Here is a 23,994-nt window from a genome sequence, read left to right as displayed (position 1 = left end):
TCCAGCATGTCATTTGCAGCTCGTTCCAAATTAATTTGCCTCTATTTTTAAACACCGCAAAACATGAAACAGGATGGCCATCTATTTCTTCACTTAATGATAATTAATTCCAAGATTAATGCGGTCTTCGAAATCCCCCTTGAAGTAAACATAAGTAAGCAATTTGATCCTTCAAACGGAGAGACAACGAACGAAAGGAAGGCCTAGTGCCCAAATAAAAAAAAAAACGGGAAAGGACTCTTGATAAACCGAATCCAATTACTTACAGATTAACGCCATCGTATCCGGCTCCGATTCCGACGTGGTCCACTCCTGCCACATCCCGGATATGATTGATGTGAGCTGGTTCGGGATTTTATACCCAGGGTTTTTTTTTTGGTTGGTTTTGAGGGTTGGTATTGCGTTGGGATGTCCCGGAAGCAGAAGAAGACGAAGAAGGTGGTTTTTGTCGGTTTCGATTATTCATCGTCGTTTTGTCGCCAAGGTGAGCCAGGCAGCCATCCAGTAAATTTAGGCCGAGATATCGCCCCACGGTTGATGAGCAGCAGCAGCAAGATGGTGACGAAATTTTCCGGAAGGGGCGGCCGAGGACAGACCACAGAAAGTTGGCATCATTTCGTCGTAAATTGGCCCCCAAAGAGGGAGGTGAACAGGACGAAACGATCAAGTAAATGAGCGGCGCCACCGATGATTTCCACGACGAGCGAGACAAAATGGATGGAAAGAGAAACAAGTAATTTAATTAAAAATTGAGCCCTTAATTAAAAACAATTTGTTAATAATGGAGAAAAGCGTCTCGGCGACGATCAGTAGAACAAAGCCCCCCGAGAAAGGGAGAAAATAAATGGCGGTTGACTTGTTTCGGTTTGCTTTATGGAATGAAAAACAGGTGGGTCTCCGATTTTTGTTTATTAGATAATTTCAATTTGTGTTAAGAGGTACCAAATTCATATTAGAGAATGCGAAATAACTTCATTGAAATTAAGTTGGGGGAAACAATTTATGTTTCACAGTAAAAATTCGCAACTCGATGATAAACTTTTGAACATGCACAAATAAAACAAAAATTTTTTGGGAGGGTTGCAATTTAAATGTTTTGAGAGATCTGTTCAAAAAACAAAATTTTCTCTTCGAACAGAAACTCAAACATATTACAGCCAGAAATTCCTAAGAAAAGCGTATAGTTGTCAATGATAATCGATGAAATGTGAGAAAGTATCAACGAAAATAAATATTAATACTTGCTCATTTGTAAACTAAGGTAAAAATTTAATAAATTTGATAGGAAAAATATAAAAATCAAGATAAAAGAAAAACATTTTGAGGTTATCACAAACTGAGAATAGTAAAAATTCCAAACTCTGGCGTGGATTGATAACAATTTAGAAAACCTTCCTCCAAAAAAAATTATTTTTCGTAGAAGTTAAAAATTCTTCGAAAAATGACGTAAAGGAGTTTTTTTTTTACATAAATGATGTAATATTTAAGATAACGGCATACATGTTTGCCCAATCAAAATTGTGGTTTCAATAAATGTTTCAATTTGTCCGTTTAGTTGTTTTTAACCACTATCGAATGCAGAAGAAAGAATTTCATTAACATGTCTGTGTTTTGCACAATAATCTGTGAATCACAACCAATGATATACAGGGTCCACTAAAGTAAACCTGAATAGAAAGTTTTTCATTTTTTTTGATGCACTGGAAACCGCAGCGCATTTTATTTAAAGACTTTACTCAAATACGATGAGAGCTGGATTTCGTAAACCAGTTGAATAAGGACAATTTTGGAGAACTTCGAATTCGTGCAGGTATTTACTCTATTTACAGTATTTGTATCAAAAGCGAACACCGAAGCTGATGCTGAAAGCCAGGACTGACAGAAAATAGTTTTCCACTTGACTTCGTGCAGAAATGTGGAATTGTGAATGGTCATACTTTTACCCCACATCATACCAACTTTTGCCCCAGAAGTGGGGTAAGATTACGTTTCGAAAACAGTTAGGCATTTTCACAACTGTTATCAAATACGTCGAACGATTATCTTCGACTCTTTTTAGAAAAGAGATAAAAGTCCAAGGAATCAAATGCAGTTCTTGATTTTTTTTGGAAAACTACTGTAAAGGTTTCCAAAAAAAAGGATAGCACTAAGGTCGTACTTTTACCCCACCGTACTCGCACAGCAAAACTAAAGCATTCTGTTTGCTTGATTTAATTCTTTGATTTTCAATGAATTAAAATAAGATTAAACCTCTAAATTTCAAGTTAAAAAACGTTTCCATTAAATATATATTTCTATTGAAAATCTTATACAAATTAAACAAAATTAAGAAAAGGGCTCTGATAGACGATTACGAAAAACATGTTTCAAAATTTTCGATTCGCTAGCTTTCAAATATTTGGTTGAAACATTCAGTTTGCATTCTGTCAAAATAATATGAAAGCGAAACTTCCAAAACATGAGAATTTCTGCAGATAAAAATTCAGATATGGAAAATCGTTTGCCATTAACCTTAAATAAGCTTTTTTGCATTAATGCATATCCCTTTGCAGGCCCGTGTAAAGCCCCCGTCCATGGGTGGAGAGGGGGGCAGAGTGTTTAAAATTCAAATTTAGCTAGAAATAATAACAATACCGAAAATGCACAAAAACTAAGAAAATTGGATTCTAGAACTATTTTTCTGCTTTTAACCATGACACAGGCTTGAGTAAATAATAAATTTAACTGTAACGATTTTAAAAGAATCAGTATCAAATATTAAAATCAATACTTTTTTCCGGAAGTAACTGATAAATAGTTCATAAAGATGTTCATTATTCTGGATTAGAAATTTGCTTGAAAATAAATTTTAAGCAGATTGGTTTACAAATTTGAAAATAAAATTTTGCGAAACACTAGAAAACGAATGCGAATTGAAATTTCAAATAAATAATAATTTTAATCTTTGGACATGAAAATCAGTGCAAAAATAAATAACATTAAAAATAAAACTAGATTTAAAAAAACATCAAATCCTTCTTCCAAAATACATTTCAGATCATGTCAGAATTAGACCATGAATTTAAAAAAAAATCATTTATTGAAGATTTGAAATTTCAATTCTCGATCAGGGAAAAACATCCATTTTGAAGTTAAGAGAATAAATTCAATACACATACCCAGTAGCTAAAAAATTTAATTTAAAAAAAAAATAAAACGATGAATGTATTAAATTAAGTTTTAAAAGTGCAGGTGCTCAAATCTCTGACTTTGATCATTTTTTAAAGGTATTTGATTCTTCATGTTTTTAAACTAAAAGGTAATGTCTTTGCAGTTCACAATGTTTACTTCATATATGCATCATGACACATGTTCAATTAATCATTGAAAAGGTGATAATCATAATCATTAAGAATTATCATAAAAAACTGATTAAAACAAAAAAAAAATGGAATTCTGAGTTCTTGTTTTAAATTCTGAAAAGACAAAACAAATACTAATTTAGTTTACGTTTTGCACCAGGGCCAGGGCCGTAGTAAGAACTGCCTAATGGAGGGGGGGAGGGGGTTTGGTTTGACATTAATTTTGGTGTATAAAAATGCATACAAGTAGAATAGTATAAAGAGTGATACTAAGAGTATCTCATTAATCGGGTTAAGTTCCTTGATATTAAAAGTTATTTATTTTCAAAAGTAATGATTTAATCATTACTTTTGAAAATAAGTCCAAAGAGTTTCTAGTTTTTTAAGCTTTAAAAATAAATAAAGGATCTTGAAGGCCTCATTTAAAAAAAAAAGTTATTGAAATGTATCAAATATTGTGAAAAATAAATAAATTAATTTTTTTTTTACTTGAAATCGCATGAAACCCCAACAAAATGGGTATCGGGTGAAAGGGCTGAACGAGTAGAAGTTGAATTTCGCTATCAGACGCCATCTTGAACTCCAAGATGGAGGCATCCGCTCAACTTTTAATGCTTAATGCTGACAAAAAGTCGCATTAAACCACCACTATACGGGTATTGGGTGAAAGGGCTAAACTAGAAGTCGATTTTTTTTCTTTCCGACGCCATCTTGAAATCCAAGATGGCAGCTTCCACTGAATTTAAAATACTGTTAATCAATGAAAATCGCTTGAACACAACTTTTTTCACGTAATACTACATTAAACTACTATTTTAAGACAATTTAGATGATTTTAAATCACTTTTATAATTTTTTCATTATGTTTCTACTGCATTTAGCACTTTTCTTGTTTTGTTTATATTTTTTGTTTTTTTTTTGCCATTTATGTAATTCTATTATTCCTATCATGCTATTATGTTTAAATTGTATTGGTCTTATTCTTGCGAAAGCTATAAGGTTATATTGTTTCTGTTAACCGTCTGATTTAGGCACATGTGCCAAATTCGATGTTGCCAAAATCGAATGTTGCCAAAAACGAACGGGATCTGTATTGTGGTGGTTTTTGTGGGATTTTCAGTCACTTACAGATTTTCAGAGAAACGCGAAAACAGATATTTGACTTCTATCATTTAGCCTTAGCACTCAATACAAAATATTTGGGAGTTTCATGCTATTTTCATTCATTTACAGTATTTTTAAGTTCAGCTGAAGCCACCATCTTGGATTTCAAGATAGCGTCAGAATGCAAAAATAAACTTTTTATAGCTTATCCCAATTGACAAACACCCATATTTTGGAGGTTTCATGCGAAATTCAATGATTTAGAGCATTTTTAAAGTTTATAGAAAGCTGCCATCTTGGATTTCAATATGGCGTAAGATAGCAATATTCGACTTCTATTCGTTAAGCCCTTCAACCCACTACCTCCTAAGTTTCATGTCATTTTAGGTCATTTACAACATTTTAAAGTTTAGCGGAAGCCGCCATCTTGGATTTCAAGATGGCGTCAGATAGCGAAATTCAACTTCTACCGTTTGATTTCTTTCAACTTATACCCCTATAATATAGGTTTTATGCGATTTTCAGTCATTTACAGTATTTTCAAGTTGAGTGGTAGCCGCCATCTTGGATTTAAGATGGCGACGGGCAACAAAATTTGACTTCTACTCTTATTCTACTCTCTTATTACTTTCACCTTATAACCATATTGTGAAGGTTTCACGATATTTTCAGCAATTTACAGCTTTGAAAATAAAAGCGGAAGCCGCCATCTTGAATTAATGATGGCGTCAAGCAACAATTTTTTTCCCTACTATTTGGGCCCTTTCACTCAATACTCATATTGTAAAGATATTCATACCACTTTCGGTGATTTCAAGTTTTCAAAGACGTATTTTTTTAATTTTAACTCAAAACCAACACGCATAACTTACCAAAAATGTGTAAAAATGGGAGTTCCAATTCAAATGTGTGCTATCTAATCTGAGCGTGTCCTGTTTTGACATCTTGATCGAGAACTGTCACTAAGTTTTATGGCGGTTTAATAATCATGCACTGAGTGCTATTATAGAACATGCAAAAAAAGCTTGGAGCAAACTTCTAGGTTTGTGTTTTATTATAGTTTAAAAAAAGCATTCACAACTCTTTCAAAATAACTAAAACAGCATGTTTAATAAAAGTTTTATTAGCGTTTTCAAAACCATCTGAAAACATATGGTCGAAAAAAAATTATAAGCATTCTGCATGGCCATAATAAAACCGCCATAAAACGAGCTGCACAAAAAAAATGCCATAATTAAACCATGATAAAACTTCCTAATGCTAGTTGGCATAATCTGTGTTACTTGGGTAGTGAGTCTAATATTATTATTCGAATAAAATATGATATTCGGGACTAAGGACTGCACTCAAAGTTCATTTACTAACTTCTGTTGTGAATAACTTCTGATAGCGCTATTCAAGTACATTCTTTAAATATCTTTTAAGTACAGCCTTTTAAAATCAACAAGTGAGAATTATTTTTTAAACTGTAGTAGAATTGTGGGCCTGCGATGAGATTTAGAGGTTTTGGCCTTAGTTGTCTGTCGAGATTGATAATCCTAATTCACTTTAGTGGTTCATCAAAATTTGATAAAGATTTAAAATTTTGAGTTTATAGAAGTGGGTACATTTTGCTTGACATTGTTGGACCCTTTAAATAAAAGAAAAACTTATGATCTGAATACGTTGTCGCCGTCAATTTCAATAATGGGTGAAAGACAAATAATAAAAACAATGTTTTTCTTTCATTAATTTTTGCTGGACTGGTTTCTCAGAAAATTATATTTTTATAACCCAAAAATCAGAACACAGAAACTTTAACAAAGTTATCTTAAAAAAATTAAAAAAAATTAATATTAAGTGGAACTGTTGAATTGGGAAAATTTGTTTGAAAATTTTTAAACAAAATGTAAATGGAAAAGATGAGTTTTTAGGAAGAAATCTATTATATAAAATTCTCTTGTAACGGTGTTTGTAGTACTACTCCTCCGAAATTACTGAACTGATTCAAATGAAATTATTTTTAGAATATTCTGTGGGCATGCGAATCGGTTTATATCGAATAAAAACAACACAAAGTCCCATCAATTGTTCGTAATAATTAAATTTATAGTTTTTTTTAATGAAATAAAAGTCATGGCTTCCATTTTCCGAGATTTTCTTTCTCTTGGGCGCCGGGCGGTTTGTTTTTCGTCTCCATGGTCGAGGCGTCGCGTCGCGAGCAAACGTCGAAAAAGGATAGTAACCATGGAATAGCATACTGATTGGTTTGAATATTTAGGCGCGCATTTCTCAACCAAGCATAATTCAATACATTTGGTGGCGCTATGAAGCCTAGATGTAATTTTTTTTATTCCCAGCTCATTTGTACAGCATATTAATGAATGAGTTCTAGATGTGACCCAATTTGATATTTTGCCGATCGAATCAAACCATATAAAGATTTTCAAATTTCAAACTATTTTGATTTTGTGTTAATTAAAGCAGCAATTGTTATCTCAAAAATATGAATTTCATACTGATGCATATAATATATAGATTCTTAGTAGACGTTTGAAAAAAAGAAAGTTTTTCGAACATGTACAAATGTACTTAATTGAAGATGTATCAAGCACTTTTAAATTTTTAGAACAACAACAAAATTCGATGAAAATGAACAGACACATAAATTGAACAAGAGCCTGTCCTTCAAAGTGGATTATTTAAGATTGACGTTTATTTAAAGGCCGATTGCAAAGAACTTTTCGATTTTTTGCAAGCATAAGTGAAACTTATCAATAAAATAAGCCACTTTTTTATAACAAAAAGTGAGTGAGGATATGCATTTTTAAGAAGAATTTTCAATTAAAAATGTACACCAGATCAAATGAAAACGTTCAACATTTACAAAAAGTGTATAAACTATTTCTTCATTAATAAATGGTTGGGTCCAACTCAACTTTTTTTTAAGAATCATTCACCGAAAAACTGTATACAGGTTCACTGTTGGTTGTGTTGAATATGAAGAACATATATCAAAACTATTAAACGTTTTTTCAAATGAAGGTCTTTTGGTTAAACAGTATTCAGTGAAATTGAAGTACCAAGTATAATTTTAATCTGGAGAAAAACTGCAGATATATAAATGAAAGTTGATAAAAAAGACAAACAGGAACAAGAAATAAATTCAATTTAAAGTCTTTATACTGACGCATCTGAAAAAGACCTATGGGTTTTCACATGCACCAATAAATGGGACAAATGTATACTTAGACATTTCTTTTTGAAATAATATGAAAGTTGAACTATGATATCCATTTGCACTTGCCCCGGTGTTTTTTTTAAATAGCAATTCACAATAAAAAAATTTTATAAGGTTTCGAGATATGGTTCTATGAAAATTTCTAGAAAATAGAATGAACTTATGAAATTTAAGGCTGCGATAATTAATTCTTTGCGATCTATTTAATTTTTTTTAAATCTGCATTTAAATTAAATGTTATTGAATTTTGAAAATATCACATAATCTTAAATGAAATCGCAGGTCACCTCCAACACTTTTCAGGAAATTTTGAAATCGGAACACCCCAATGCTTTAGTTAGAATTTTTAAAAACAATGGGCTGAATTGGGTATAGGGTATATATATCCTTTAGGATCAAAAAGAAAAAGAGTGCTGTGATTCAGTTGAATAACAAAAAATCTAAACATAAAGCTTAGTTCTTTTAGAAATGGGACAGTTACAAATGCCTGTATCTCAAAAACCATTCGTTTGAACGAAATACTTTCTATGAAGGAAAAGTAGGCAATGTTATGATATTTCATGAAAAAATTTGAAAAAAAATATTTACCGTTTTTTGTAAAAGAAATTTCTACTTTATTCTTGGTGTCTCCCATTGGCCGGCGCACACTTTTTTCTGTCATGGTATTGATCAGTTTCTCCAACTTATACTTTGTAAAATCTATATTTTAGGTGGCTTCACCTTCCTTCTTCAATTTCTGATACTTTTTGGTCCAATACTTCTCTGGAAACTGGAAACTGGAAGCATTTTAGTGGATACAGTTGTTTCGAAATGAACAAATTTGGTTATTTTTTATCTCATTTTTGAACGTTTTTTTTTTCGGTACCGGTTTTACAGCTTAAGAGCTTTGGAACTATCAAAAAATGGCTGTTTGAGGTTGGATTTCAATGAGTCATCACTAGGCAACACTTTCAGCTTATCGGAGAAAATTGTTTTGGACATTTCAGCGATCTACCCTTAGCTTTTCGTTTATTGAAAATTAAAAATGCTGGTATGAGACTTGCATTCCTTGATGATCCTTAACCGTTGTTGCCGATCATCTGCTTCACTCCAATGCTTGATTTGAACTTTGTGGACATTATTGACAGTGTTTGCATACTTATCCACCACATAAACTCAGTAATTCTTTGAATAATCAACGGTTTTTTCAGCTATCAATTTGATAATGACGAATTTTAAAGGAATCTGTGCAAAAATTTTTTTTTCTTTTTCTCAAGCATCGTACATATCTCAAAAACGCGTAAATTTTAAATTTTGAAAAAAATAGGTCGAATAGTACTTTTTACAGGCAACAAAATGCTGTTCAAATTTTTAATATCCAATAACTAGTTAACGAGCTATTAGCAAATGAAAGTGTCCCATTTCTAAAAGAACTAAGCTTTATTTTTTACCTTCATTCAAAACCAATCGTTTGCTTGATTAATTGGGTTAAAATTCAAAGGAATTCAATTAGCATTTTTAGCTTGAATATGATTTTGGTGAAAATATGTAGCACAAACTGCTTCGATAGGTGAGCATGGTAAACAAAAGAAAATGGTTAGTAAAAAATCTTCTCTAATGATTTTATTTCTTCAGTTCTAAAAAATATACCATCCAAAGCTAATCGGGAGCTGAAAGTGCTGCGTTTGGCAGAATATTGGGCAAATACTCCAAAAATTGTCCCGATATTCAAAATTCATTATAAAATCTAAATTCCAAATAATGAGAAACTTTTGAATTTGATTTAAACCTTAACCATTTAATGCATAGTGTTGTTTTAAAACATCATTAATCAAAATCCAAACATCTCGAAAAGCGTGAATATTTTTGAGTGATGTATTCACGAAAAATATTCTATATGTTAAAAGAAAATAGTCCATGGTATTTCTATCACTATATTTCATAGTATGTGTGAGATATCGAACAAAGTATGCGGAAAAATTGCAAAAATCAAATTTATTAATTTATTTTGAAAAAAGCTGTTTTTGGAAAACTGCCGTTATTTCTTAAAATTTGCAAATTCTAACATTTTTTAAAATTCTCAATCAATCACAAACACCTTCCTGCATGCCTTTAACAAAGTTTCGAAGAAATTAGCAAAATCGTATTGAAATGAACTAAGAATTTCAAAAATAATTTCTCATCTTTGATAGGCCATAACTTTTATAATACTCAAAATAACGACTTCAAACCTTTTGAGTTTTGTTATTCGAATTAAAATATTATTATTTCGCTGAACCAAAACTGAAATTCTCATTTGAAAAAAGTCATGCATCAAAGGGTTAAAGTGAACTCGAGCAAAGCGGAGTAAGTCAATAAAATGGTATTCAATAAATGAAACAAAGATCTTATCAACATATCGTTATACATGGAACAAGTTACAAAAACGTGGATTTAGCTAGAGGCTTTCAAAGTTTGATGGTTACGTTGAGTGCTGAAAAGCGATTTTGCAACAGGAAGCTGAGAGCTGATACCATTAAGCAAAACATACAAATTAAAGAAAAGTAAAAAAAAATTATGTAAGATGCATGTGAGATTTATTTAAGGTAATTTTATGATAATTTAAGTAAAGACCCGTAGAATTGAGTTAAAATTCTTAGGTTGGATTCCTATAGAATTAAGCGGGACAATTTGAGTAAACGGAAAGGAGAGAAATGTAAACAAACTAGGACATGTTCACGGAAGTGAAACGATTAAAAACTCAAAATTTGATGCCTCTTTAAAGTTGAACAGCAAAGAAAAATGGAAAAAGAATGCCAAGTTAAAAATGGTAAGACGAAGTTTACCGGGTCTGCTAGTTTTTTAATAAAATTGTCTTGCCATTTTAAAATCTTAAAAATTAAAAATTAACAGCATTTTATGTGCCTATGTTTTAATAATTGTGATTTGAAAGATTTTAGCCTCATTAACTAGAAACTTTTGTGAATCTAGTTTGGGTGATATATTTTAATTTGTTTGAAAATGAATCGGATCTGAATAAATCAATCATTGCAAACTAATAAACCAACAAGACAACATGAAAGCCAAAAACTGATTATGAATTTGTTTGTTTTCCTCCATATAATCAAACATTAATATTTGGTAAAACTATAGAATGAACATTGTTATAAAAAAAATCTTCAATTAAACCATTTTTTTTAAACTGAAAATCGATGTGGATTTTTGTTTTTATAATATCCAAAAATCAATTTGTTTTAAAATTACTAAAAAAACATTTAATTTTCTTCATATTTTACAGCGTTGGTTAAAGAAAACAAAAAGAATACTTCTTCTCGTTACTCGAATTAGTCAAAATTTCCAGCGGAATTCTAGAAAGTTTATCATTGTTCAAAATCTTCATTTTTAAATTTTTTGAAATCTTATACAGTCTTGTTGGAAATTGTTGGAACTTTTTTAATTGATTTCTAACTATTTTTAAAAGTGATTTAAAAACTGGATCTGATAGAGAAAAAACTTATTAATAATTATTTATATTACTAAACCTATAATATTAAAATTATTATAACAAATGAAATTTGGGTTCAGGACACCCAAATTAATCAAAAATTTAAAAATAAGCTCTTTAATTCTGTGCTCCTGGAAAAAAAATGTTAAAACTGTGGCGTTGTTTAATCAAAACTCTTTCAAATGATGAGTTGAATATTTTGAGGGACATTATACACTAAACAAAATTGAGAAAAAAATTTTTGAAAAAGATTTCAAATCAGCATAAAACTTATAATGACATTTTTTTCAATTATCAAAGTGTTTAGTAATAAACAAATGGATACTTGATTTAATTTTTTTTTCTAATTATGTTGACTATAAAAAGTGGTAAGCATTTGTCACTTGGCTACAAGCTTGTTGATATGTTAAATAAGTATTTGATGAATGTAATTTGATGTTTAAATGGTTGGTTTCAAATTCTTAAATTGTTAAGTTTATGCAATTGTGCAATTAAAAATAAGTTTAAATTTGTGAACGCATATTAAGTGTCCATTGTCGTAAAATGAATATCACCAAATTTCTTTATTTTTATATTTATACTTATTTTTAAATACCTTTTGAGATCAAGTTTGGCTGAAACAGATATCAACTTCTTTTTCATTCCCTTCTCCTCTTCAAAATTTCCAAAAAAAAAACCTCGAAGGGGTTTATGTCAATTTGTAAAAAAAACAAACATTCATAATTACAAGACCAAAAAACAAATTTTGGAAGATGGGAGTTAATTTACCTTTTGTATTTTCGATTTTTATAATTTTTCGATAAAAAATTACTTGATTAATAGGTATTGAGCGATAATAGTATGCAAGTTTGTTGCATACAAGCTTCGGTCTTATTAGCCAAAAAATAAAAAAAAAACTTTGTAAAAATCTTCATGGAAGGGTTAAAATTTTAATCCGAAGCATTTTAATCATATACCAAATTTTCGTTCTTCGCGGGTTAACCAACTGGGGCTTGCTTGGCCTACTAATGTGTGGTGGTAGATGCAACTCTATCTGTATCTACTATTTCAAAGTAAGTGCTGAACACAAACTTGGTATGTGATAAAAATGTTTCTTATAAAAATCCTACTCGCTCAAGTTCAACATTTTTCAGTATCTACTTCTTACATTCTATCCGTCCTTAAAATATCATACTCTTCAAATTTTTTTTTCTTTAAAGGACCTCATTTTCACCGATAAGGTGGATAGATAATTAAAAATTGTCCAAATATTAAGTAGAACATAGTTGTTTGTAACTAAAAAACTCAGCTTGAGTTCAAGAGGGATTTATTCCGATATTTATGTTTAACAATCCACCCTTTTAACTCAAAATGTTAAATTGTTGAGAAAATAACAGTTCACAATTACTCAGTACAAAGTTGTTTGAAAACTTTTATTTCCAGAAGAAATCATGAATCTGATTTCTGATTCTGGTTTATTTATTTGCGAAATAATTTTGAACCGTTCTAACTTCCTGTTACAGGTGGTTTTTGTGGTGGTCAACCACAAAAAAAAATCCACAGCATCTTTTGCGTCCCTTGGGGTGGTTGAGGAAAGTTAAACCCTAGCCAATTCGGTTCGCCTTTTTGTTGGCAACCGGGCTACACCGCCGTTTCCTTCCGTTGTTTACGAATACAACAAGAGGGAAAGTGCTAATTAAAAGTTGAATCATGTTCTCCGCCAATGATGATGACGATGTCCATTTGACGTGGTAAATTTTGTGTTTCTTTTTCTTCGCTTGTACCTAATATTGATGTGGTTTGTGAGATTTATAATCCAAAATTAAGTTTTTGTACAGCGTTTTGCTCTTCACTGGGAAAAAGTTGAATGAAAACGTAAGGGAAGATTTTTTTAGGAAATTCAAATAAAGTTCCATCTTCTTGCTGGTGGAACAAAACGAACTTAATTTCTCTAATCGTACTTTTCGGGTGGCTTTGCTAAGCGAAATATTTAAAATAAAGTGTGCTGAAGTTCAAAAAGATTGAACCAGCTCACAGTTTACAATTATTTCAATATGCTATCAGTGAGGTATAATAGTGGGCCAACAGTTTTACCCACATTTTGAAACGAAAATTGAATTGCTACTATAACCGCCATCAGGAATTTAATATTGTTTTGCTGCAGTTAGGTTAGTAGAGCTGCTGGTTGAGGTGGAATTTTTTCAATGTCGTTGCAACTAAAGTACTGCTGCTCTTCTCGATGTCAGACGAACCGAACATAAATGCCACATCATCTGTCGTAAGGAAACTTGCTATCAAATAAATATAGCGAAGGTACCAGTCTGATAAAGGAATAAGCAGGAAGCGAAAGTGCAATTTCGATAAAGCTTGATTAAATTTCTCGGCAACGATCGTTGAAGATGTTGTTGTGGCGCCGCCACAGTGGCGGGGACCTTTTCAGATAGTTAAAATGTTGTTAGCTCGTCACTATAAATAGGGTAAGATGATTTGCAACTCGTTTCGAATTTAAAAATGTCTGAACCACTGCACTATGGGGCATCTCCATGCAAACTGGTGGCCAAAAATATATCTCCGCCAATTGAAGTCTTGCATAATCGATAATCATAACTATAAAAAAAAACAACATTTTCTCGGCTTTGTGCCAAATGCTCATCCGCAGCTATCCGCAGCTGGACTCACGTTCCGCAAGATTCCAAACTGAACTGTGATGGTGGTCTCTTGAGACTGCTCGGCCCTGCTCGTTAGGTAAAGACCAACTTCGGCCAAAAAAAACATTTTTTTAATAATTTCCCATTTTTCGCTAATTTAAATTAACCGTGTAACCATTAAATCAAACCCCTTTTTAAAGTTCAGACAATTACGTTTCCAACGGTGTATTACATTAAAAAATTGGACCATTATTCGCTGAGAAAATTGCATTTGTTTCAAATGCATTTTTTCTACAATTTTCACAATTTTGCTAGGTCTGATGTCTTGGTGCAATGAGTTTTCATCACAGACGGCTGAAATTTTGGGAATCTAGGTTTGAATTCTCTGGCTATCAAATGGTATACAAGACACGTCATTCAAAGCAAGTAATTTTTTCTATTTTTGGCCACCACTTTCCCCATAGTGCACTGATCTTTCGAGGATTTTTAAAAAGAGATAGAGGCAACTAACAGAGCATTCTTTTTTCATAAAAAAAAAGCCTGGCAACACTGCCAAATTTGTGTGAGCTGCCATTTTTACTAAATACATCCTGCATTTAGTTCGGGTATTTCCAATCGTGCGGCATTTCGTTATTGAATCATGCAATTGCAGTAAAATGGAAGAAACTTGCTCTTAGAAGATATTTCAAAATAAGTGTTAACAAGAAAATTCTACATTTTGCAATCTTAATTTATTCCCATTTAATTTAATTCCATTTTACGACATTATATCACACTTATTTTTATTTGAAATTTCGATTCGCTCTTCAAACAACCATATGTGTAAAGTCAAAACTTGACATAAAAAACCCCTACTTCGTTTTTAGAATTGGTTTTTTTTTTTGGAATTGTAACTAAACAAGAACAGATTTTGAAACGAGCCATTTCAGTTTCAAAATTATTCAGTCGAAAACCTATTTTATACATCAAAAAGTTGGAAGCTATGTAACAGGCGTTTACCTCTCACGATGGTCAGCGGAATTTGCAAGAAATATCTAAAATCCTCTTCTGTATTACTTAAACCTTTGATTAAGCAGTGTATTAGAAAAAAAATGCAACTCTTTTTTAGTGAATAACTTTTAAATGCATGTTTATTATTAACTACATTTACAGCAAGGTTTCTGGTAATGTAATGTTTACATGTGAAATTTTTTTTGTGATGTTCTGTCAAGTGGTTTTTGAGATAGTGTTCAGTGAATAAATTTGAAGACTTTGATTTTTGATATAATTTTTCTATTAACTGAAACTTGACCTTCAAAACAACTCAAAATTTTGAATTTGGTCGAAGTTATAACAAATTTAGCCGATTGTCCTCCTTTGGCACAAAAACAACATAATTAACTTTTTATCACTCCACCACCGTTTTTGCGCACGATCTGGCACGATCCCAGATCCAATTTAAACAGAGTATAAACTTTGTGGGACCTATTTAAGAGCTTTTCAGAGGAAATTTTCGCATTTGGATCTTCTTTGAATTTTTCTGTCAATCGTTTCATAACGTCTTCATAAGACTGAGTAATATGCGGTTTCCACAGATCGTTAACCTCTTCAAGCTGACAATAAATTTCCCGAATTATTCTCCTTGTTCATCTCCGCCAAATACTGGCGAGACTTTTCAACGAAAAGTTTCTGGTTGGAATCCTGCCAAGTGACTTCTTAAGAGTTCGTTTTGCTATCCGTTATGAAATTTTTCAAAATACCTCCACACAAGCAGTACGATTATATTGTGCGCACGATTTGATCACTGTATTTTGTTTATTTTACCGGTGGGCAGCTTTTCCACCTCGTAGAAATGAAGTCATGCCTCCTTTTAAGATAGCTATACGAATCAACCTGGGAATATTGACTTTTTTATCACTTTCCATTCATATTTTCGGATTGAGCTTTTAAAAACATCTCTCTCAATTTCATGTAATCAATCATCTTCACTTTTTTTCAAATTTAAGCTTAATGTTGGATCCTGAAGGACTTCTTGAACGATTTACAATGTGAGTTTTGATCTAATATTTTATTTCTAGATGTTTTTGGGTCTTCCACTGGAGCTTTTCTGGATTTTTCTCGATTCTGCTCAAAAAAATTTCTCAAAAGTCTTGAGTATTTGACGCTATCTCAAAAACCACTTGACAGATTGTCATCAAATGTTGTACACGTACACATAACATTCCTAGGTAGCTTTACTAGGAATTTCATCAATTTCCATCCATGCATTCAAAAGTTATTCACAAAACACAGTGTTGCATTTTTTTTTCGAATACACTCTCTAAAAAATCGCAAATTTCATTAGGAACGTTATGCTGATATGTAAATATATTCAAGAACCCATTTTCAGTTTTAATTTTATTTTCTGTTTTTGTTCTTTTAAGGGGGGGGGGGGGGGGGGGGGTAGGGTCTAACGGGTATAAAAAAACACAATTTTCACGATTTTTTTTCTAGAGCTATCGTTCAAACAAATGTATTAAAATTTTTTGCATTATACAAAACATTGTTAAAAGAACATTTAGTAATTTTTTCGTAGAAAAATATTGAAAAATGAGCCGGTGACGGAGCACTTTCGAGGATGCCTTTAAGAAAACAGGATTTGCGGTGGACACTGTATCTCAGCACAGAATCATCTGAAGTCAAAAAATCAGAGCAAAATATTTTTAATAGATGTTTTTCTGGACCCCAACGTTTTTATTTAACTTAAAAAAATTTTTATGAAATTTTTGTGGCTGTTCGAAGTAAAAACTACGATTTTTCATGAAAAAATCCGCCATTTTTCACCTGTAAAATCTCCTCAAAGTAAAAAAAAACAAAAAAGAAAAACGTTGGGGTCTGGTATTTTATATGTAGAAAATATGTTCAAAATTTGAAAAGAATCGGATAAGACATTTTCAAATGACGATGTCCACGGACTTTAAAAATGTGCTTTCGAGAAAAACGCGTTTGAAGTTTCTGCTCTTGCTTTCTTGCAGTATTAGATAGCAGGAGATAAAGGCCTATAACTTCTACAGTTTTGCTTCAATTGACTTGAAAATTTGACACAACATTTTTGAAATGTTTTACAATAAGAAAATAAAAAAATAAAAAAATCCGTTTTTTTTTTTGAAAGTGTTAGACCCTACCCCCCCCTTAAATGCTCAGCATCAAATTTCAACATGTTTTGATAAATTACACAAAACCACAAAATTTACATTTGTTTAAGGTGTCATGAAATTATAAAGTTATTTCGACTGATTTAGGTGTCATGAATCTAAATATGCAAATTTTATATTTGCTTTTGATATTGAAATAACTTTTGAAAATAGGATCAAATCAATTGAGAAATATCTGTAATTTTATAACAAATTTTCATAACTTAAACATTACATTTATATATAAAAGTTTTAAAATAATTATCAACTTTCCTCAAGACTTCAAGTTATTTTGAGTTCTGCGGAAGAAGTTATAAAAGGGTAATATTTGCTACCTTTCCTAAATAAACGAATCAAACAAAGTTATCTACTTAATTAAATGTATGATATTTTTTGATCACATATACATATAACCGTTTTGCAGTTTTCAACAAATTTGATGAATGAAATTAAGCTTTTTTTAAATCTTTCTGTATTAATGTAAAAATACTTGCAATAAAATCTTTTGAAATTAAAAAAAAGTTTTAAATTCTATTTTTTTATATCATGCATTATCATCATCCAAATATAATTCCATAAAACTAAGTATAATTAACTAAAACAGAATATTTTTTTTAATAAATTTAGGTTTGTTATTAAATAAGTCATCAATAATTGATCTTACTTAAAACTTATAGATTTTAAAACTCCATATGACAAAAACTAAACGTGATAGACCAAATTTAAAAAATGATTCGAGTTCAGGACGCTTAAATCTACCCAATAAAACTTTGAGCATAAGCATCAAAATTCTGTTCCCTTGAATTATCTATAAAACTTTATGAATAAGTTTTAAGAATGAAGCATTTTTTATTATCGTATAATTATTAATATTAATATTTTTTTAAATTAATATAACTTATCTAAAAATAATTCTAATTTAAAATTAATTTTTTGTTATGATAGGACGTGTTTTTCGAAAAAGTCCTTCAACATGTTAAAAAACTTTTCTATTTTTTTTCTTTTTTTTTATCAAACTTTGTATTGATTTCCAAATGAATTCATCGCATTTTATAGAAAAGTTTTTTTTTATTACTTCAAACTTCTTTGGAACTAAATTTTTAAGCGCAGTGTTAACTTAATTTATATTTGCTTTGTGCTTTCATTATTTAAAAACTATATTTAGGATTGTTTTTTATAATCAGTTTCTTATTGATCATTAACTAAATCACCTATTTCCCAACATGCGGATTTTTTTTTAAAGTCACGTTAAAAATCGTACTTAATTTTTTTTTTTCAAATTTAAAATGCTACAGCAGAATTTTTAATCAATTATCCAGTTGAAAATTAAGGTTGAAATGTTAATTGAGATGAATAACAAATAACAAATATGTATCATCATTTTCCAATCAATTATTTATTTGAAAAATAAGTTTTTTTTTAAAATCCGATTTTAAGAAATATTTGTTAAATTTGTATCAAATTTGTAAACTAGACTGCTGCCAACTATTTTGAAGCAAATTCCTAGTTCACTATAACGAACATCATTTTAAAAAATTATCAATGACATACTGAAAATAGGATTGATTTGAAACATTTATTGTGATTTTTTATGAAAATTTTGATTTGTTTTAATATAAAAATTTATTATTTTTTGAGTTTGTGTGGAATTCATGAGTAAAAAACTGGTGTAAGAAATCTATTTTTTGGTTTTATTATTATTTATAGCCAAATTTGAATTCCGAAACTCCAACCCATTGAAACAATAAAAACTTTTGCAATTCTACTCTACATATTCAATGTTCTGGATGTATGCAAACATTTTTACAGTTTAATTGAAGTAGTTGCATTCGATTGCATGAGATTGTCATCTTTAATTTGAAACTGAAATTCAAGAAATTCAAATTAAGATATATTTAAGATAGAAACAGTAAAATTATTTTCGTTAAAACGATTTACCTTGTATTTGGTTCACAAAATCACAAAGACTACGGAATTGTTTTTCCAAAAAAATTAAAATGTAACGTATCGATAGAAAATTTGCAAATAATTTGTATGATGTAAGAAAAAAAAAATTAAAAATAATACACCAAAGTCTGAATTATTTAATTTAAAGTATTTATTATAGCTTCAAATGGATAAGCTGTCATTTTGAAAAAAAAACTATTTCTAACTAACTATAAAGTGACAAAGAGGATTAGAAATCTTCAAATTGCTTGATCAAAAATAACACCCCATTAAAGAAAATTGGAATGAAACTTTTGAATGAAGTTAAGTTCTTCACAATTGACTTTGGAGCGAAAGATTCCCTCATTTTGTGCGTCTTCATATTTTCGATAAAGTTGATGATATTGTTTCGAATTATGAAACAGCTTTGAAGTTATCGAGTACAAGGTGCTTTCTAGAATTATTTCTAATTTGTAAAATATGACATGGATTCAAAAATATATATTTTGAAAATAGATAAATGAAGAAGCGGAAAGATTGATTAAAATATGTTCCTTATGAATAAACTCAAGCTTTAAAAATTAAATCAGTTTAAATTTTTTTGAAATAACTCTTATAAAAAACGTTTCGGCAGAAAACTCTAAAACACAAATTTGACTTTTAACTGAATATTTTAAAAACTCTGTTTATAAATAAATTATGCAACAACTTTCGTTCAGTAAAAAAAACTATATGGTTAAGAAAAAATTGATGTATCCAAATAAAAACACACCCTTTCAAAAAAGGGTACTTAAGAAATTTTTTATTGTTTTTTTTTCAATTTATTCCAACCTCGTCTCTAGGTATAACGAGAAGATTTTCGGCTTTTTCAGTCAGTTCACGGATCCAAAACACCTTCTTCTCTTATTCCGACGTTTCGTTCTTTATTTGAACTTTTTCACAGGAATCTACAACAAACTTATAGTGAAACTAATTGACAACAAAAAGGTAGTTAATTATAAACTTACAGAGAATTGTGTTTCTTTGTCTGGAGGAGCATCAAAGATTAAATTTGCATACACTAATTGGACACTTTTTACCTACAAAACGCTTTCAATATTAAAAAGAAACACTTAAATAAGGAATCTTTTTTTTTTTTTTTTTAAAAGTTTAAAAAATATTAAAAAAGGGTAATTTACTGTCTAGAGAGAACTCCAAACACGAAAATCAAAACTTCGAAAAAACAAAAACACTCCGATCACTAGTTTGCAGCACTACCAAATGATGTTGTTGATGTGGCGATTTGTTTTTTCGAAGTTTTGATTTTCGTGTTTGGAGTTCTCTCTAGACAGTAAATTTTCCTTTTTTAATATATATATAGGGGAGATGAGGGCATAACGAGCACCCGAGGCATAATGAGAACTACGCTTTTCTACGAATGTGCGTATTTTCTTAAATAAATTTTCATGAGGATTTGTTTCGTACTTCCTATAGTATTAATTTTTCACAAAAAAAGGAATCTCCTTATCATCTTTACAGAGATATTTAAAAAAAACTAGCTTGGTTCTCAAGTTACGAAAATATTATAATTTTTGAGCACCACGAAATAAGCTCTTATGATCTTAAAATAACCTTGATCTATAATGTACGCACTGCAACATGATGTACACATTGTTTCTCAATTTTTACCATCATAAAATTTTTGATTTTTCACTTTTATCAATTTTAAAACACGTTTTTACTTAAATTTGTTGACTAGGGGCATATAGAGCACCATATTATCGAGGCATAATGAGCATTTTCTGCCGTAGAATCTAGCAGCGAATTAAAATTGATTTATAGCGCCACACCTTGACTAGTTTTCATCCGACAATTTAACCTATTGGTAAGGTGTCGGAGAGGTAATCAAAAGACTAGAGTTAGATTTCTGTTCGAGGTGATTTTTTTCCATTCACAATTCATGATCGATTTTTTTTATTGTTACATTATACGGCTAGTAGCATCATCCTCCGAACAAAGCACATAATGTATGAGCGTGCGTGAATTGTTTGTATTCTACAAACAGACCTAGATTATTTTGTTATTGCTTTGTTTGATGAATCTACGACTCACCTGACTTCATCGAATTGAATTCGCTGCTAGATTCCCCGGCAGAAAACGCACATCTTGCTCTGATTAATGGTGCTCATACTGCCTCAGGGGGGGTTCTCATTATGCCTCCACAGTGGCTGGTTTTCAGCTTTTGGCAAAATATTTTAAAATGCATTTTTTAACATTTTCATCTAGTTTTTCACGTTTCAGCCCGTTAGGGAATAGGCTTTTCAAGTGTCTGAACACGAAACAATAATGTAACCTCCATTTTATAGCTATTTTCTTTGGTTAAATAACCGTTTTCCTTAAGGTGGCCATTATGCCCCCATCTCCCCTATATATTTTTTTTAAGATTCCTTATCTAAGTGTTTCTTTTTAATATTTCTAGCGTTTTGATGGTGAAAAGTGTCCAATTAGTGTATGCAAATTTAATCTCTAATGATCCTCCAGACAAAGAAACACAATTCTCTGTAAGTTTATAATTAACTACCTTTTTGTTGTCAATTAGTTTCACTATATGTTTGTTGTAGATTCCTGTGAAAAAGTTCAAATAAAGAACGAAACGTCGGAATAAGAAAAGAAGGTATTTTGGATCCGTGAACTGACTGAAAAAGCTGAAAATCTTCCCGTTATACAATTTCACCAGTCTTAAACAATTATCTACTCGTCTCTAGGGTTGGGCATCAGAAGGTCAAATTGATTTTTAAATAATCATACTTTAGGGTGTATAACTCGTACCCGCATTTCAAACATTCAGTCAAAAAAATATAGAGAATGCTCCAACTTAAAAAAGGTCTTTTTGCGAGGTTTTTGGGCATTATTTTGCAATATTAACTGAAATTTGAGAGTACTTTTTTAAAATGTGTTTTCTCAGAAAATTATTCCAAAGAATAATTTTCTTTCACTACGTTTAAAATGTTTCTTATTCAATGTGATACTGAATTTTAGTTTATAAATGAATAATATCATTTTTTTAAATAAAATAATGGTGTCACAAAAAATGGGTTTGATTTAGAAGCAATAAAAACGAAAAAAAAACCGTACATTCCCTAGAAGCTCTGTTATATTGAACTGAGTCGATTTGGGGTCATTTTTGAATTCCTGAAACACTGTGGTCTTGAGTGTTCGTTTCGGTTTAAAACTCATCCAAGATTTTTTCAGAATATTTAAGTAACAATTTCTTGAGTAAATTTGATTTTTTCGGTTTGTATGGAAAATTATACGTTTTGTACAAAAAAAAATCATCATCCATTTGTTTCTTCTGTGGAACCGAGCCTGCTTATGGTTTGTGACAATTTGTAAATTCTCAGAAGGTAACTTCCTTTCTTATAAGACATAAAAGTTATTAGGTTTTGAATGGGGGCATGTTTTTTGGCATTAACAAACAATCAATTCAATTGACATCACTTTTCGGTGCCTAACGAGGTATTGCATGACAACTTTTTATGCAATATTTCACAAAACACCCTGCTCTGATGTCAAGTGAATTAATTGATTTTCAGTACCAAAAGACATACTCCTGTTAAACAGCTTATAACTGTTTTGCCTTTTAAGGTACGAAGTTATAGTCTTCAACAAAGTTGTTCACCGGAAAATTTCCTTTAGCGAATTCATGAATTGTCACAAACCATAAGCAGGCCAAGTTTAACAAAAGAAACAAAAATAATGTTGATTTTTCAGGACAAAATATTCAATTTTTCCATAGAAACCTAAAAAGTTCAAATTTACTCAAGTAAACGTTACTTTAAAATTCTGCAAAAAACCTGGATGAATTTCGAACCAAAAAAAAGTTTTTAAGATTCCAGGGTTTGAAAAATTCATAAATGACCCCAAATCGATCCAGTCCACTGTGATATGACAAAAATAAGTTTCCAGCTGCATTGGCACTCTGTGGAAAATTAATAAGGTTAAGGAAGGTACAGCAACATAATTCATCACGGTCACATCAATTTGTTTTCCACCCACAAAATTAAATCGTTTCCCTCCTTCATTCCCCAAACCAAGTCAACCACTGAAACAGAAGCAAAAAAAGCAAAAAGGAGCATCCCACATCCATCAGTATTTAATAAGTAAAATTTTCCAACTTACCGACAACATCCTTCAGGGTTGCCTTCTCGCCACAACTAACGAAATGTGGATAGAATGCAACCATCACCAGGCCACCATTTGCCGACTGCAAGACAGTTTTTGGTTGTTGATGTTTTTTTAGGGGAGGGGATGAAGCGCCATTGTTGTTGTTGTTGTTTGATGTTAGTTTGACCAGCGTCGGCCGCCATCATACGTACACACACAAAATGGAGGGCATCACCACATCAACAGTCCATGATGGCATCGCCCGGGGACGAAAGTTGTTTAGGTGACCACCGACATCATGTTCCAGATTTTGTAGTCCGGGGTGTGCCAGTTTGAAGTTTGAAGTTGTTGTTGTTGTTGATGTTAAATGTTGTCGATGACAAAGGATCCGGAATCGGAACATGGTTTGTTGTTTTTGGGGTCGTCGGTTTTGGCAGCAGCGTCGTCGTTTCGTTGTCGGTCGTCGTCGTCATCGTTCCGGGTCATCCGGGTTGGCGTCGTTTGTTTGCACAGGGAATAAAGGAAAGATCCGCATTAATTCCGGTCAGGACAGTGTGGTCACAGATTGGTTTGTACATCTAATATTCCATCCAAACTGCCAAATAGCCTGGCTGGGCCGAGCTGGCCAAAAGATACAGGAAACAACCGGGCGATGGCCATTAAAAACCACCGAACGACTCTCTGTTCCAGTTTTTGGCCGGCCAGCCAGCCAGTCAGCAGGATTCTCCCTCATAAGCAGCCACTGCGGCAGGGCGAGTTGATTTCCAATTAATTTCGGAGAACTAAACCAACAAATGTGTAACTTTTGATTTCATGGAAATCAAATAGCGAACAATGGAGTTAATTGAGGTTCGTTTTAGACCCAAATATATATTAAGAGTTTCCCCAACCCTTAAAATATCAACAGTTTCATGAATAACTGCAATGACATTTGAAGAATTTTGATTGTATTATTTAATTTAAAATGATAAATCGAGGTATATTTTAAACAGAAACTTCTGGAATCGTTGTTATTGAT

The 23,994-nt window shown here is 31.2% G+C and overlaps 1 protein-coding gene across 1 annotated transcript in view; it reads right to left on the bottom strand.

Annotated features, from left to right (window-relative positions):
* LOC129755546 (dipeptidase 1) overlaps positions 1 to 23,994 on the bottom strand; it is a 70,308-nt gene that overhangs the window by 19,076 nt on the left and 27,238 nt on the right. The window contains exons 5-6 of the mRNA XM_055752095.1: positions 22,992 to 23,076; positions 267 to 342 (exon numbers count right to left, since the gene is read on the bottom strand). Coding sequence (XP_055608070.1) covers positions 267 to 342; positions 22,992 to 23,076 — 161 coding nt within the window. The remainder of the gene's footprint in view (positions 1 to 266; positions 343 to 22,991; positions 23,077 to 23,994) is intronic.

This window comes from Uranotaenia lowii, chromosome 3 (genome assembly GCF_029784155.1).
Source record: "Uranotaenia lowii strain MFRU-FL chromosome 3, ASM2978415v1, whole genome shotgun sequence".
Taxonomy (NCBI): domain Eukaryota; kingdom Metazoa; phylum Arthropoda; class Insecta; order Diptera; family Culicidae; genus Uranotaenia; species Uranotaenia lowii.
Note: the sequence above shows the minus strand (reverse complement) of the source record. Positions and strands in the feature narration are given on the sequence as shown.